The sequence below is a fragment of the Balaenoptera borealis genome (genome assembly GCF_965194805.1).
Source record: "Balaenoptera borealis genome assembly, chromosome: 7".
NCBI classification, from domain to species: Eukaryota; Metazoa; Chordata; class Mammalia; order Artiodactyla; family Balaenopteridae; genus Balaenoptera; species Balaenoptera borealis.
The window spans coordinates 122973675-122986772 of NC_138864.1; the positions used below are offsets into that span (position 1 = coordinate 122973675).

Genomic DNA, 13098 nt, shown 5'->3' on the forward strand with positions numbered 1-13098 from the left:
AAAATGGCGCCCAGAAATGCATTGACATTCTGATCGAGAAAGAATATTTGGAGCGAGTGGATGGTGAAAAGGACACCTACAGTTACCTGGCCTAACCCACCCCCAGAGGGGTCTGACTCCAGCGCAGCCCCTCGTCCCGTGGGGAGGATGGAGACGAGGGGCGGCGGCACCACGCGGACCTCCTGCTCGGCCCGAGGCCCAGGCTCCCATCGCGGACTCGGGGCGATGAGAACTGCTCAGGATCGCCACACTTCACGTCTGTAAATACGGACACCGACGCCATTTAAGCTAATTTAAGACCAGAGGGGATGGAACCTTCCACGCTGAGGGCTGCATGCTTCTGCATCCGAATCAACCCATTGGCCACGTGAATGACAGCGGCCGGCCGGGCGGCCCTTCGGAGGCCGGCAGCGCCTGGAGAGCAGGTCTGAATGGACCCACGTGTAATCTGCTATGAAAAACCATTTGTATAGTGTGTTTCATTTTTTAATGTGTGAAAATAAAGAAAATTAAAGAATTTCTGTACAAGTCGCATTTGGTTTTGTTTTAAGTTTTACTAATTTCTATATGTAAATAAAAGACATAATGATTGTGCAAATGGGTATTCCCAGTGTCTTCCTGAGGCCCCAAGAGCTGCCCTCCTGAGATTGGCCTTTGTAAGCTCTTACTATCTTAAGCCCTTTGTCGTCTTTTTCTCCTCGACGCTTGTGCTCAGCCCTGCGATTTCCTCCAGCGACTGAACGGCAGCTCCCAGGCCTCAGCGCCTCCTGTGGCTTCTCTGTGGACACTTGCAAGGCTGGACGGGGTCATCCTGACACCTCCCGCGGGAAGAGTGGCCCCTGTTCCCGGGCTCTGGTCACGAGTGCGGCTTGGGGACCGTGTCTACCACCAGCGCCTCCCTCCTGCTTCCGACCAGTTGTTCGAAGGACAGTCCCTCCTCGTCCGCGGTCCTGGGGTTGGCGATGTACCACTGTCACTCACTCAGCCCCCGTGCTGTCACTTCCCGGCCCGAGGACAGAAGGAACGGGAGGTGGGAGCCGAGGCCCCGGGGAAGGCTCAGTCTCGGGGGCTTCGTGGTCCCCATAAACCGCAGGCAGCTCCCGTGACGTGAGACGTGAACATGCTTGTCAACACCTGTCCGGTCCCTACCTGCCCGGAGGCCAGGTTCCAAGAGCAGGGCCAGAGGAAGACGCCAAAGCTAAGTCCTTACAGTTTCTTGGACCAATCTGGCACCTAACAGGTTAGTTTTCAAAAATTAAAAGTTAAACAGGTTATTAAAAGGAGTAGTAATAGACTAAGCACTTGTGTAATGGTGTCCACTCTTTATTTTTTTTTCTAGTACATTCTTCTTTTTCAAACAATCTTATAAAAGATTCCCAATGTATGAACCAGGCAAAGAGCAGTGCCACCACCCCAGGAGACCATCCCTCCCCCCAGATCCTGCGGTGCCCTGGGGCTCCGAGGACGACCTGGAAACTGCCCGCGAGTCCTCGCTGGGACCACAGCTCTGCTTGTCCTCACAACAGTCCATCCGCCTCCGCGACTGACGTGCTGTAAGTGACCACCACGGAGCCAGTTGCCGAGCTTGTGTCTGAGTCTCATCGAGAGTGGGAAGGTAAATTTTAATGAGATTTTGCTGGTGTCTCTTGAGTTCCTCCAGGATGAAGAGTGCCTTTGGTAAGACCTAGGACATCTGTGAGCAAAGGCGGACTGACGGTAGGCGATCGGGTGGTTCCCTCCCATCCTCAGATTCAGTACCTGTACCTGCCCCCCCCTCACACTTGGTAACTGTCCTGTTTAATGGGTGTGGAATAAAAAGCAGCTCAAGACTTGGTGCCTCTATTTCCCAAACCATATCCTAGCCTAACAAGGATGGCCGGGGCCTCCAAATACAAGCCACGAGAACTGAGTTCCCTGCATTTTTCAGGATAACTTCAATAGTAAGTATCTTCCGAATCTACTTCGGGACAAATGCCCAGGCCTTCTGAAAGCTGTCTGGTGCACAGCTGCTACAGGAAGTCCACACCCTGGGGGAGGGATGGTGGCCGGCAGTCCTGGCAAAACCCACAGGAGTTGGTCGGTTGAAGGAAAACCATGTTCCAGGCTGTCACTGTGGTACCGCGGTCTGAGGGAACCATTTCCTCTCGCCTGGGAGGGGAGCAGGCAAGGTGGGGCCCCACTGCCAGGAGCCTCTCCCTCCTGGGCTGGGCTCTCGGACCTCACGTCTGCGTTAATGCAGACTGCCAGCCGGTCACCCCTCAGTGCCTTTGTGAGAAGCAGCCAGGGACACCAAAGTACAGGCCTAAGTAACAGGAACAGGGAGAACAGGAGATGCAGGACCGAGAGGCACCTGAATTTAAAATATCTTTACTGACTGAGCATTTTAAGATGGCCTACCTATTTGTTGAGGTATCTAATTTTCCTTTGAAAGAAATTTAAGATTTTACCACACCCAGATGAAAAAATCCAACATGCTGACCCATTTGAACTGAATCCCCCTTCTAATGAAGTTTTTTTTTTTTTTATTTTTAGGAATGGCAATAACTTGTCTGGATGATTTGATTTTATATACATGAATTTCATCTCCAGTGGCAGCACAGTGACTTGGTCATAATAGGTGAGTGTGGATGGTGTTTTAAAACCTCTTTATGGAGGCGCGGTTCACATACAAAAAGCTGTGCGGATTTGACGTACTGGAACATTTCTAATACCAGGTGCTACACACACCCCTCACTGGAATCGTTTTTAACGGGTTGGAGAAACAAGCAAGCATTTATTTGAGCTTATTCCAGTAAGAGCCCAAAGCTCATACAACTTACAGCAGAATACTTGCGTTCTTCACAACATCCATATGTGGAATCCCTCTTGACGACCCATCTACAAATCGAAATTACACGATGTTACTTGACTTTTGGCGGGTGCGGGGGCAGAGGTGGAAATCGGGACTTTTGAGTCACTGACTGGATTCCGTGAAGGCTGGAGGGTGAATGATTCAGACAATATCAAAAAATAATTAGCGGGACTTCCCCGGCGGTCCAGGGGTTAGGACTCCACGCTCCCACTGCAGGGGACACGGGTTCGATCCCTGACCAGGGGAACTAACATCCCGTATGTCACCCAGCACGGCCAAAAAAAAAAAGAGGAAGCAGTTTCCAGATAGATAATTATAATTTTTTAATAAATTACAAAATATTGATTGAAGAGAATTTTGACACGTGGAACGGTGTTGTCATGGCGCCTTCAAATTTGCCTGAGGCAGTTTACTCTGAGGCTGAGGTGCTGCCTGTGTTTGGACATCAGGACTGCGGTCAGCCATGTGGGTCCTCGTGACCATCAGGGGAAAAGCGTCGGGACCACAGACACCGACCAGCTGGGCAGCCTGTTGTCGGGCTCTTTATCTTCAATGAACAATGTGTGGTATTCCTAAACCATGGAAACTATTTGAAACGTATCTGTATCTTGTGATAACTCATTACACTCATCCTACTTAGGCGTCTGTTTTCCCTGGTAGGGAACTAACCACCAGGCTTACCCACATACAAAGTCAATTACCACCTCGGTGTGGGGAGCAAGGGGAAGGGAGAAAAGCATGTACTTAAACTTAGCTTTTGCCCAAATTTTCTGTTAACTGGGTATTTGAATACATTGTGTCAAGCTCTGTGCTTTTTTCCCCCATTACAGATAAAGGAAAATCTAAAGCTGCCTGGACCTAAGGATGCTCTTGATCACATGGGTTGTAGCCGAGGCTGCGTGTCAAGTGTTTCTGGTCAGAATCTCCGTGTCCATGAGGTCAGTGGGTAGGTTACTGGAGGTACATTGCAAATCAGGGTACAAAGCCTGCTGTGCACCAAGAATACACACCAGCTGGTGCTCACAAGGACTGCCGTCCGTCAGTACAACTGCTGTCTTTCTGCTGCATTTGGGTCTGTGGTGTATTAAACGAGCAGAACCTCCCTGGACTCAAGGACCCACCTCTGGGTGTTGGCGTCTGGGGACAGGTTGGGAGCTACAAACAGTACAAAAGTTGTGGCTGGAATGAGCTCTGTCAGTAGCTGCTGTTGGGGGCAAGTCATCCCTGGGGCGTCCTGAACAGGCCCACATGCAGCAGGGAACCGACGGGCTCCGCTGGGGCTAAGACACGGATGACACACGAGACTAGCCCCCAAGGCCGGGTCTCTTCGCTGCCAAAGCCAAGGGGCACGTGAACTGTATGCCAGGACTCGGGTGGCTAGGGGTTGTGCCTATGGATGCGGTGGCAAGCAGTCTTGTCAGCATTTGTGTAACCGCAGAGGAAGGTGAGTTTTGACTGAGCTTCCCGTTAAGCATTACCACGTTATAAATCAATGAAAATTTACCAAACTGTAGAAGAGGCAGCTACACGCCCAGGCTGACGACAGCCGTCTGGGCTCTCCCGCCGCAAGGGCGTCACTGTGCCGCCGCTGCCCGGCCCAAGGAGCAGCGCCCGCCTCCTTGGGACGTAGGAGGGTGTTCTCGTTCCTTCTTCAAGGAGGTGTGAACCTAGTCTGGCTATATCCCCGTCATATCTCTGAAGGGCTATATCTATCTAGACTCGTGGAATTTAGAGCTAGATCGGTTCTCAGAGGTCGCTTCGTCCAATTGTCTGTCAGTCATTTCACGTGGAGAACGGCAGCCGGGGACACGCCCCACCCTGGTCTCAGAGGCCAGCAGTGAGTCACTTATTAAATTGTAACGTGTATTATGTGGTTGTATGTTTATATGTAGGCATATATTTGTTATATTTAGTATTAATTATTTGCCTAATAGGCAGGCAGTATTAGTGAAACCAAGATTTCAGTAGGATGGCTACTGGAAAACCAAAGGAGTTAAATGTTTTTCCCATTAGGCTCACTCAGTCGTCTTTTTCTAAAATCAGCTGGGGAAGCTGTGTGACAGATGACAACGACCAGGAGAAGTTCAAGTATTCTTTATTCAAAGTTGAAAAATGTACCACACTGCATTATTGCAAAAATTCACTGGTACAAAACACTTTGCAGCTGGTGAGAAGGCAATAAAAAGTTGATTTTTAAACTCATTACTATAAATTATTCTTACAGTACTTCTTAGCAAATTCAGAATTTCAAACTGCATTTTCTTTCTTTTTCTAAATCGCCCACAGTACTCGAGGTTCCTGAAGCTAAGGCAGCTGTTCCAAGAGGAGGAGGGGGGAGGTAGCAGACGTCAAGGGATTTCCATTTCTCTTTCGATGCCCACGTACTTGAGGGCGTCAGCCTGGCTGTATCTGGAACAGCAGGAAAAAGGGGTGAGCGCCCTCCAGCAGCACAACCAAGTCTGCTGAGCTGAGTGTGTAGCACTCACACGTCCACGAGGAAAAGCGCACACGCATCCCGTTGCACAGCTGCATCTTTGGGCCTATTCCAGCTGCAAAGTGGACGGAACTGGTAGTACAACCCTTCCCCAGTTCTCTCCGCAGCCAGCCCTGTGCCCCTGAAACCAACCGCCGGCGAAGGCAGGCCCGAAGCACGGTCTTGAGGCCTAACACGGGGAAGGCAAAGTAACTGCGACGCGGCAGAGCCCGGACTTGGGCCCTTAGTCAACAGGGCCCAGGAGCAGCCAGAGCTGGTCACTGCCCCCCTCCCCGGCCCCCCTTGAAGAAAGAACAGGACCGAGGCCAGAAGAGCCACCTGCGACCTCCACCGCCGGCTGGAACCTACAGCTCACCCAAAGGAAGGTCTAGCAGCCGCTCCTCACTCACAGCTAGCGGGGCTGCGGCTCTGTAACCTCCCGCTGAAGATCGGGGTAGGTCTCGCCTTCAGCTGTGCCGCAGTTTGCCACTGAAAGTGGCTACACATGGGCCCTAGTTTACAACTCAGCACTCAAAAAAACAGCTTCTGGATGGGATGTACATTCAGCCACAGGATTCGTTTAACTAGATAGATAGTCAGTCATCTGAGTGCATTTAAATAAAAATTATAGAACTTGTCAGTTTATCCCCCAGAGCTTGACAGTGTAAACTGCCAGCCGAGTGCCTCGGCTCCGCACCCTGACGGCTGGCGTGCCTCTTCCCGCAGAAAGGACCCCAAAGGTAAAACTGGAGCTTTCTACATTTTTTTGACTTACATTAAAGCATTACTTGTCTAATGGAAACTACGTTACCAAACTCCCACCACTGCCCACGACGACCAGAACTCTGTTCCTCCAACGACAGACGCCCCAGCCCGGAGCTGGCCCAGGGAGAAAAAGCCCTGACGGCTCTAGGAATGCACTGTCACCAACCTGTAGTCAAAAAACAGCTCTTCGCCAGTCTGGATGGCTCTCTTGGCAAAAATCCCTATCCTGTGATCGCCGTTAACCATCATCACTGCAGAGAGAGAGCTGGGGTCAGTGACGGCGGCCCCGGAGGGTTGCTGACCGTTCACATAACACGTGTCAACCCAGACCACTCAGGTCAACCTGCAGCAGCTCCACCTCCGGGGACACCTACCTACCTTTTGCATAGCAGTTTGGATTTACTGAGTGATTTGCAAAACGAATTTTGTTACCCTTGCGGGTTGCATCCACCACAAAATCTAAAGAGAAAAAATAAGCACAGTCCAGTAAACAATTGCAGCTATAAGATCAATAAACACAAAGTTATTGTGATTCCGGAAATACAACTGGTCAGACTTCTTCAGAGTTTGCCTTCAAAAGCAAATCATTCAACCAACTTTACCTAGTATGAAATGACATTTGGAAGAAAATGTTCTCTAGGTAAAAATTCATCAGTGATTCAAGACAGTTATATCAGCTATAAATACATCTTACTGAGCAAAGCATGGCAAAAAATAAAATCTGCCTAAATTCTTCCCTTCACATTTTAAATTATATTAGTTTTTTTCATTATTACCATTTATGGAGCACATTCATGAAAGAACCCACTCTACCTGCTTCAGCTGAGAGGCCCCCTGAACAGCTCGGGTGTGAAGTGCACACTCCCAGCCGTGACCCGACTGCACCCAGGACCAGCATCTGCGCACGCTGCGCCCTTTACCCTCACAGCCCTCCGAGGACCCCCAGGGACAGTGTGGAGATGCTTCACAAGGCCGTGCTCCATACCCTTCCCAGGTCAGAGGCACTGACTGGAGGAGGTGGGCCCAGCCAACTGGTACCTGTGGCACAAGAGGGGCACGAGAGGAGAGCCAGGCAGTGAAGCCAAGGAATGGCCCGGGGCCGGGGCAGCGATCGCTCCCTGCACACAGAACTCCCTGCGGCTGAGGAAGCCTCCACCTGCACCCCCAAGTTACACTCATCCAACCTGGCTGGCTTCCCAGCAAACAGCCCGTTCCTTAGCCCAGGCCGGGGCTCCTTCCAACACTGCTGACACTGGGGGCCCCTAACGTCGTTTCTGATACTCAAGCCACCAGAAGGGCCCGTGCAACCCGGGAACCAAATGCGCTCTAATTCATCAACATACCATTGTTCAAGTTGAAGAGAAAGCTGCACATGTATTTATCATATACTTTCCCTCTTCTGTCTGCTTCATCTTGAGAAATAATCTAAAAGGAAGGACACGGGGAGGTTGCTTCGCATCAGGTGGGCCTGGTAGGAGAGCGCACAGCTGCTCATCTGGGACAGCTGGGACCCGAGGGCGCGCCACAGAGGGTCACGGGGCCAGCTTCTCTCTTTGTCGAAAGCAGTGCTATTTTAAGGACTCTTAGAAATATTGGATACTTCCACATCTAAAGTAACTATGCTTGGAGGAAGTGATTAACAAGTCTTTTTACTCAGTACAAAATACAAACCAGGTGGGTTAATCGCACAGTGAAGCCGGCCCCAGGGTCTTCCTAACAGGTCCTTATCAACTAGGCTGCAGATTAAGTAGGACAGACTCCTTGTTTTAAAGCTCGTGTTCTCCCCCTCCTCCCCAGGTGGTAACAGCTAACTGTGACAAGGACTGAAGCCGTGCAGCCTAACTTCCAAACAAACCAAACCCACAAGCCCAAGCTGAAAAGGCATTTTAAATTCACTTCTAATCAAACCCAATGGACTTGCCCAAGGAAAGTCAGTCCAAAGCAAAGTGAGTACAGATGACACCACGTGAACACGCGACAGTGGGCATCCCTCTGTCTGTAACTGGACGGCTCTGCCTTACCTCTCCACAGTATTCCGAGATGAATTCATTTTTCTGTACAGGATCTTTGATGAAAATCCCCCAGCCTGCCACATCAGATGGTGCCAGCAGTAAATGCTAGAGAATAATAAACACAGTCATATAATCAGAGGAGAGTGAAGATGGACAAATCAGACGATGGGGTGAACCAGGGTAATTCAACCACAGGTGGGGGAAGGGGTCAGCTCCCCCATGTTACCAAAGGGCTTGACAAACTGCAAGAACCACGTTTTGGTTTTTGTAAATCAAGTACAGAGCCTAAGTATCCTCTGTCTCTCTCAGAAATACGACGTCACCTATGCTGGTGCAGGTCCCTCCGACTGCGGTCCTTGCACGAGGCATCCTGAGATGCTGCACCATTTGCTTCCCTGTCCGTCCTTCAGCCCTTGACTTCCTGGACTTCACGTGCAACGTGCCTGTCACACAGGGACCCCTTGCTCCCCCTCTGTCCGTGCCCCCTGCACCTCCCCAAGGTGGCCTCTATCACCAGCTCCTCCAGGCCCAGTCCCAGCCCCCATGGGGCCCTCTCCTGGCTCTTCACCAGCTTTTCTTCCTCCCGAAGCGCTGCCCTTCCTTCCAGGGCACTTTTCTCTTGGGCGCATCCTTCCACAGCCCTTCCTCACGACAGCACGAGAAACCACCACGAGGGGTAGCACGATCCCATGGGCCAGCATTCTGTTCTTAGCTGATGCCAAGATGACCGATCATCGCTGTTGCTTCTACTGTTAGAGTCTGTTGGGGAATGAATCCCTAACTTTTCATCGTGGCTTGTTATTATGCTTTCATCCCAAGTATCCTCGTGGCCTTGAAAAAGACTCCCGGATCCCCAAGTTACCGATCTATGCTTGTTCTGACTCAGCCTACACTCCCTTTCAGGGAAGAATTAAGCAAGTACCTTCCCAACCAGCTAAATACTGTTAAGCAAATGAAACCCCGTTGGTAAAAAGTATCTACACAGTTTTCTGTTTCAGGAGGTAAAAGATGTGTAGAAAGACATGTCGCCATTAGGATTATCCACTTTCTGAACAAACTGAAGGAGGAGTTTTTTATCATACAGTGGAAAGTACGGGATTGAGGGAGAAATGCGAGTTCTCAGGGCTGAACGGGTGTCCCCGGGAAACCATGCCAGCGTCACTGTGACGTAAGGACCCAGAGTAAAACCGTCTGAACGCCTGATAACAAACACCACAGCCAAAGAAATAAAGCCACTGCCATAAACAGAACTTCCAGGAGTAGGACTGACAGTAGTGCGATCTCAGTTACATTACACACTAGTTCAAGACCCTAAAGATGACCGTGCCGCATGCACACGGGGTGGTCACTCACAGCACAGGGTCAGCGGCCAGAACGCCTGGCTGAGTTCCTGCTCCTTTCCCAACAAGTCTTAGAACGTTGGGTTTAATGATTATTCCTAACTCATGGAGTTAGGAAGACTAATGAGTTAATACACAAAGTGCTTAGACCAGGGCCTACTCTATATTAAATAATAAATGTCAGCTATTATTAGAAAAATGATTAATTGAAGAAATCTATCATCTACCCTAAGAAACCAAGATACTGATACTACCCTAAAAACTAAGATACTACCCTAAAAAACTAAGATTCTTTTGGTCAACAATAAACTCCCTGGTTGCAGCAAGTCAAGTCCATCCAATGCCCAGGCTTCAGTTACGTAATTCCTGCCTGTGTTATTTTCAAGGTTATTACAGAAACAGGAACTAATAAGTCTGCAGAAACTACCGTGGGAAGTCCCATCTTCTACTCTGTGCACAAAGGAACCCAGAATACTATTTGATAAGAATGAGTCTCTCTGTTCTGATAGGAACACCACTGATTTGCTTTAAGGAGACTAGATAAACCACTTGTTCTATTAACTAAACTTAAAAAGAAAATCGAATCATCTATTAAACAACTAGAAAAATACCTCTTATTCAAATCTGATACCATTAACAGCTGCTTCTCAGAGTTTACTGGTTCATCCTATATCAAACTAAAGTATTCTACAGAAAAGTCAACCATTTTCCTTCTATCAGCTGTACCATTCAATAATCACTTTTTTGCCCCAGCTAAATGGTCTAAGACTATCCTGACTTTGACATCTCTCAGAAGCCCACCACCAACGATCACGCCCTACCTTCTTGGAGCCCCGCTGAATGCTACAGTTCTTGCAGGACACGTTTTTACTGTCCCAGTGGTCAGCAGCTCCACAAGTAAGACAGAGGTCGGGGTCACACTCTCGGACAGCCAGGTAGCACGGGCACTGCTTGGTGTTGCACTGGGCTTTGCAGCGGCATCCCGGAAAGCGGTTCTGACCTTCAGAGAGATGTTCTTCGTCAGACGAAAACCTTGCCTAATGGTGCAGCTCAAGTCTGGCGCTAAGGCCCTGATTAACGCACGGAGGCCTCACAACAACTGTATTATCCCATCGTACACATGAGGAAAGGGAAGTAACAGGAAAGTTAAAGCTGTCCATACTGAAAAAGGTCACTGAGTTCCTGTTTCCCCTTTTTTGTTTGTTAGATGGCATGTGTACTTACAGTTCTTTGATTTATAAAACAGGTGCGAAGGAAGGATTTGGACTACATAATATCCATGGTTCTCAACCATTCCGACAGTCAGAGTTCTAGGTACTTCCTTGGTATCCAAGCTTCAGTGCAGTTTCATTAAATCATTACAATCACTACCCTGATGCTACACATTCCTTTATTCTGAAGACTAAACCCACCTAACTCTTGACAGTTTCTGGTGTCCAAAAAGTATTTGGGTAGCTATTTCTATAGTCCCCTTCCATTCTGTGTCAACTCTACTATGATTTAAGTTAAATGATCAAGGGGGAAAAAATAAAAGCTCCTTTAACCCACATTCGCCTAAACCCGCCCGCATACCCGCGTCAGCCAGGAGGCTGGCTGGATACAGGCCCAGCGCCACTCCTGGGCACCATGCGTGCTCGTGGCGTAAGTGAATTTCCCAAAGGGAACAGCACGCAGGAGCTGCCGTGTCCTTGTGCCGATTGAGGTTAACAGTTTTAAATTGCTGACCAACAGCCTACTGAATTCTCATGTAATCACATCAAGACAACAAATACTTACACTCTGAACTACATTGACAAAACTTTTCACAAAAATTTTGTGCTATCACACAAGGGCACGAGCTGTCGCAAGGCTGCCGTGGGTGGTCACAGGGCTGGTAGTTGTAAACATGGTTGGAGGAGCCGTCTGCACAGAGACAACAGCACCACGTCAGTCCAGAGAGCGGCGAGGTGAGCACACGCCCGACAAGCACACGCTCTCCCCGTGGCCCTCCGAGCTTAACGCGTTGTCTTTCCGTGTCCACCACATCACACACACTGTTTACAAGAGGTCAGCAGAGATTAGCCCCACCCGCCAAGAGCTCGGGAACCCCAGGGCACTGTCACACACACGTCAGTCAGGTTCCCAGAGTTGTTCTCCTCTAACCGACTGGAAATTAATCAACAGACAGCCTCCATTTAATGCACTTCTGTGCATTAAACTTCAGTGCACCAAAGTCGGTTATATCAGAATATCCCAAACTCTAATCCAATTACTATTCTGAGACACGAGAAGTAGACCCTGAGTTACTAATGAAGCTGAACGGAAAGAAGCCAACCCTTCTTCAGCTGTATCTTTCTGCAGTGCGCAGCCCACAACCTGCAAGACACAAAGAAGGAAAACATCCTTGTGACCCTGGGGCGCACAGGCAGTCACATGTCAACAAACACAACTTAAACGGGTCAACCTGTGCCAGGAATGCAGCGGGGCTCTTCATCCAAGTAACTGTGAAAGAGGAGTCACACGCCACCCAGCTCACACCTGGCACAGGTGTGGAGCAACGTGGGAACAGCTTAATGGCTGTGGCCTCAGAGAGCCAGCCCGGCCACGTGGGGCAGGTTTATTCTAGTGTGGATGATACTGATACAGCATACCTGCTCTAATTTCTGGAATCTTTCATCATTTCAACTGAGCTATATGGTCAGAAATAATACAAGCAAAAAATGCAGAAGCGTCTACTAAAGCCTAAATTAAGCTGTAGACAATTTTTGAAGCATAACTTAGATGTTCCCTTACCCAACACCCAAGTATGTTTCTCTCTAAAAAGAAAAAAAGGAGCGGGGGGTGGTTACAGCAAGCAGTCCATCCAGCCTCCACGCACCCGAGTCAGCCTGACACCTTCACTGCCCCCGTCACTCGCTCACCCAGGCCGATGGCAGGGTGGGCGTGGAAAACTCGGGCTCCTAGAGTGAAAACCGGCCCAGAGCTCACAGCCTCCCAAGATCCACACACGAATGCCAAGTAAGGGTTTATGCAGCCTTCACTGCAGAAGCTACTCAATAGTTCTTCGTAACCAAAATGTAGCATGGTAATCATAAAATTTTTATGATTCAACACACCAAATCTCCTGACAGCCACTGTGTTCTTACAGAAAAATGCCAGCAAATGCCCATGGAAACAAGACCCCACAGGTCTATTTCTGAGGCCACTTAAGCTTCTTTCCTAATCGACAGAGCGGAGCCACCACTGCCCTCGTGAGCGCCCGGCCCGCAGTGGCCTCCCCATCACGCGGCAGACTCACCGGTGTTTCCTCTTCTTCTTCCTGGGAGGGGTGTCAACGTCCTCAGCGGGGGCCGGCGCTATGACACTGGATTCTTTGACTCGAAACTCATACACCTGACAAGAGGCAAGGTCACAGGGCCGTGAGGACCGTCTATTTAAGCAAACCAGTCTCCTGCTCATTCCCACCAGAAACTATTTGTCTGTCCTGTGACGCTGCTGCGATTACACTCTTATTGAGAGTCATGAGGCTAAATCTAAATTGTTCCTGGTTTTTAAAACCCATTGCCAGAATTCCCTGGTGGTCCAGTGGTTAGGACTCTGCACTTACACTGCAAGGGACACAGGTTCGATCCCTGTTTGGGGAACTAAGATGCCACGTGCCACGCAGCGTGGCCAAAA

The 13098-nt window shown here is 49.5% G+C and overlaps 2 protein-coding genes across 19 annotated transcripts in view; one reads left to right on the plus strand and one right to left on the minus strand.

The window, feature by feature from the left end:
• Positions 1-528, plus strand: part of CUL1 (cullin 1) — a 110075-nt gene extending 109547 nt beyond the window's left edge. For all 4 annotated transcript variants that reach the window (XM_082400487.1, XM_082400488.1, XM_082400486.1 and 1 more), the window contains one exon: positions 15-528. In XM_082400487.1, coding sequence (XP_082256613.1) covers positions 15-95 — 81 coding nt within the window. In that variant the 3' untranslated portion in view covers positions 96-528. The remainder of the gene's footprint in view (positions 1-14) is intronic.
• Positions 529-4929: 4401 nt separating this feature from the next.
• EZH2 (enhancer of zeste 2 polycomb repressive complex 2 subunit) overlaps positions 4930-13098 on the minus strand; it is a 63215-nt gene continuing 55046 nt past the window's right edge. For 11 of the 15 annotated variants that reach the window (XM_082400481.1, XM_082400482.1, XM_082400476.1 and 8 more), the window contains 9 exons: positions 12719-12813; positions 11756-11796; positions 11218-11343; positions 10263-10441; positions 8111-8206; positions 7433-7514; positions 6468-6548; positions 6256-6340; positions 4930-5260 (listed from right to left, as the gene is read on the minus strand). In XM_082400481.1, the coding sequence (XP_082256607.1) occupies positions 5200-5260; positions 6256-6340; positions 6468-6548; positions 7433-7514; positions 8111-8206; positions 10263-10441; positions 11218-11343; positions 11756-11796; positions 12719-12813 (846 nt within the window). In that variant the 3' untranslated portion in view covers positions 4930-5199. The remainder of the gene's footprint in view (positions 5261-6255; positions 6341-6467; positions 6549-7432; positions 7515-8110; positions 8207-10262; positions 10442-11217; positions 11344-11755; positions 11797-12718; positions 12814-13098) is intronic. The other 4 variants (XM_082400469.1, XM_082400479.1, XM_082400478.1 and 1 more) reach the window with 1 other exon arrangement.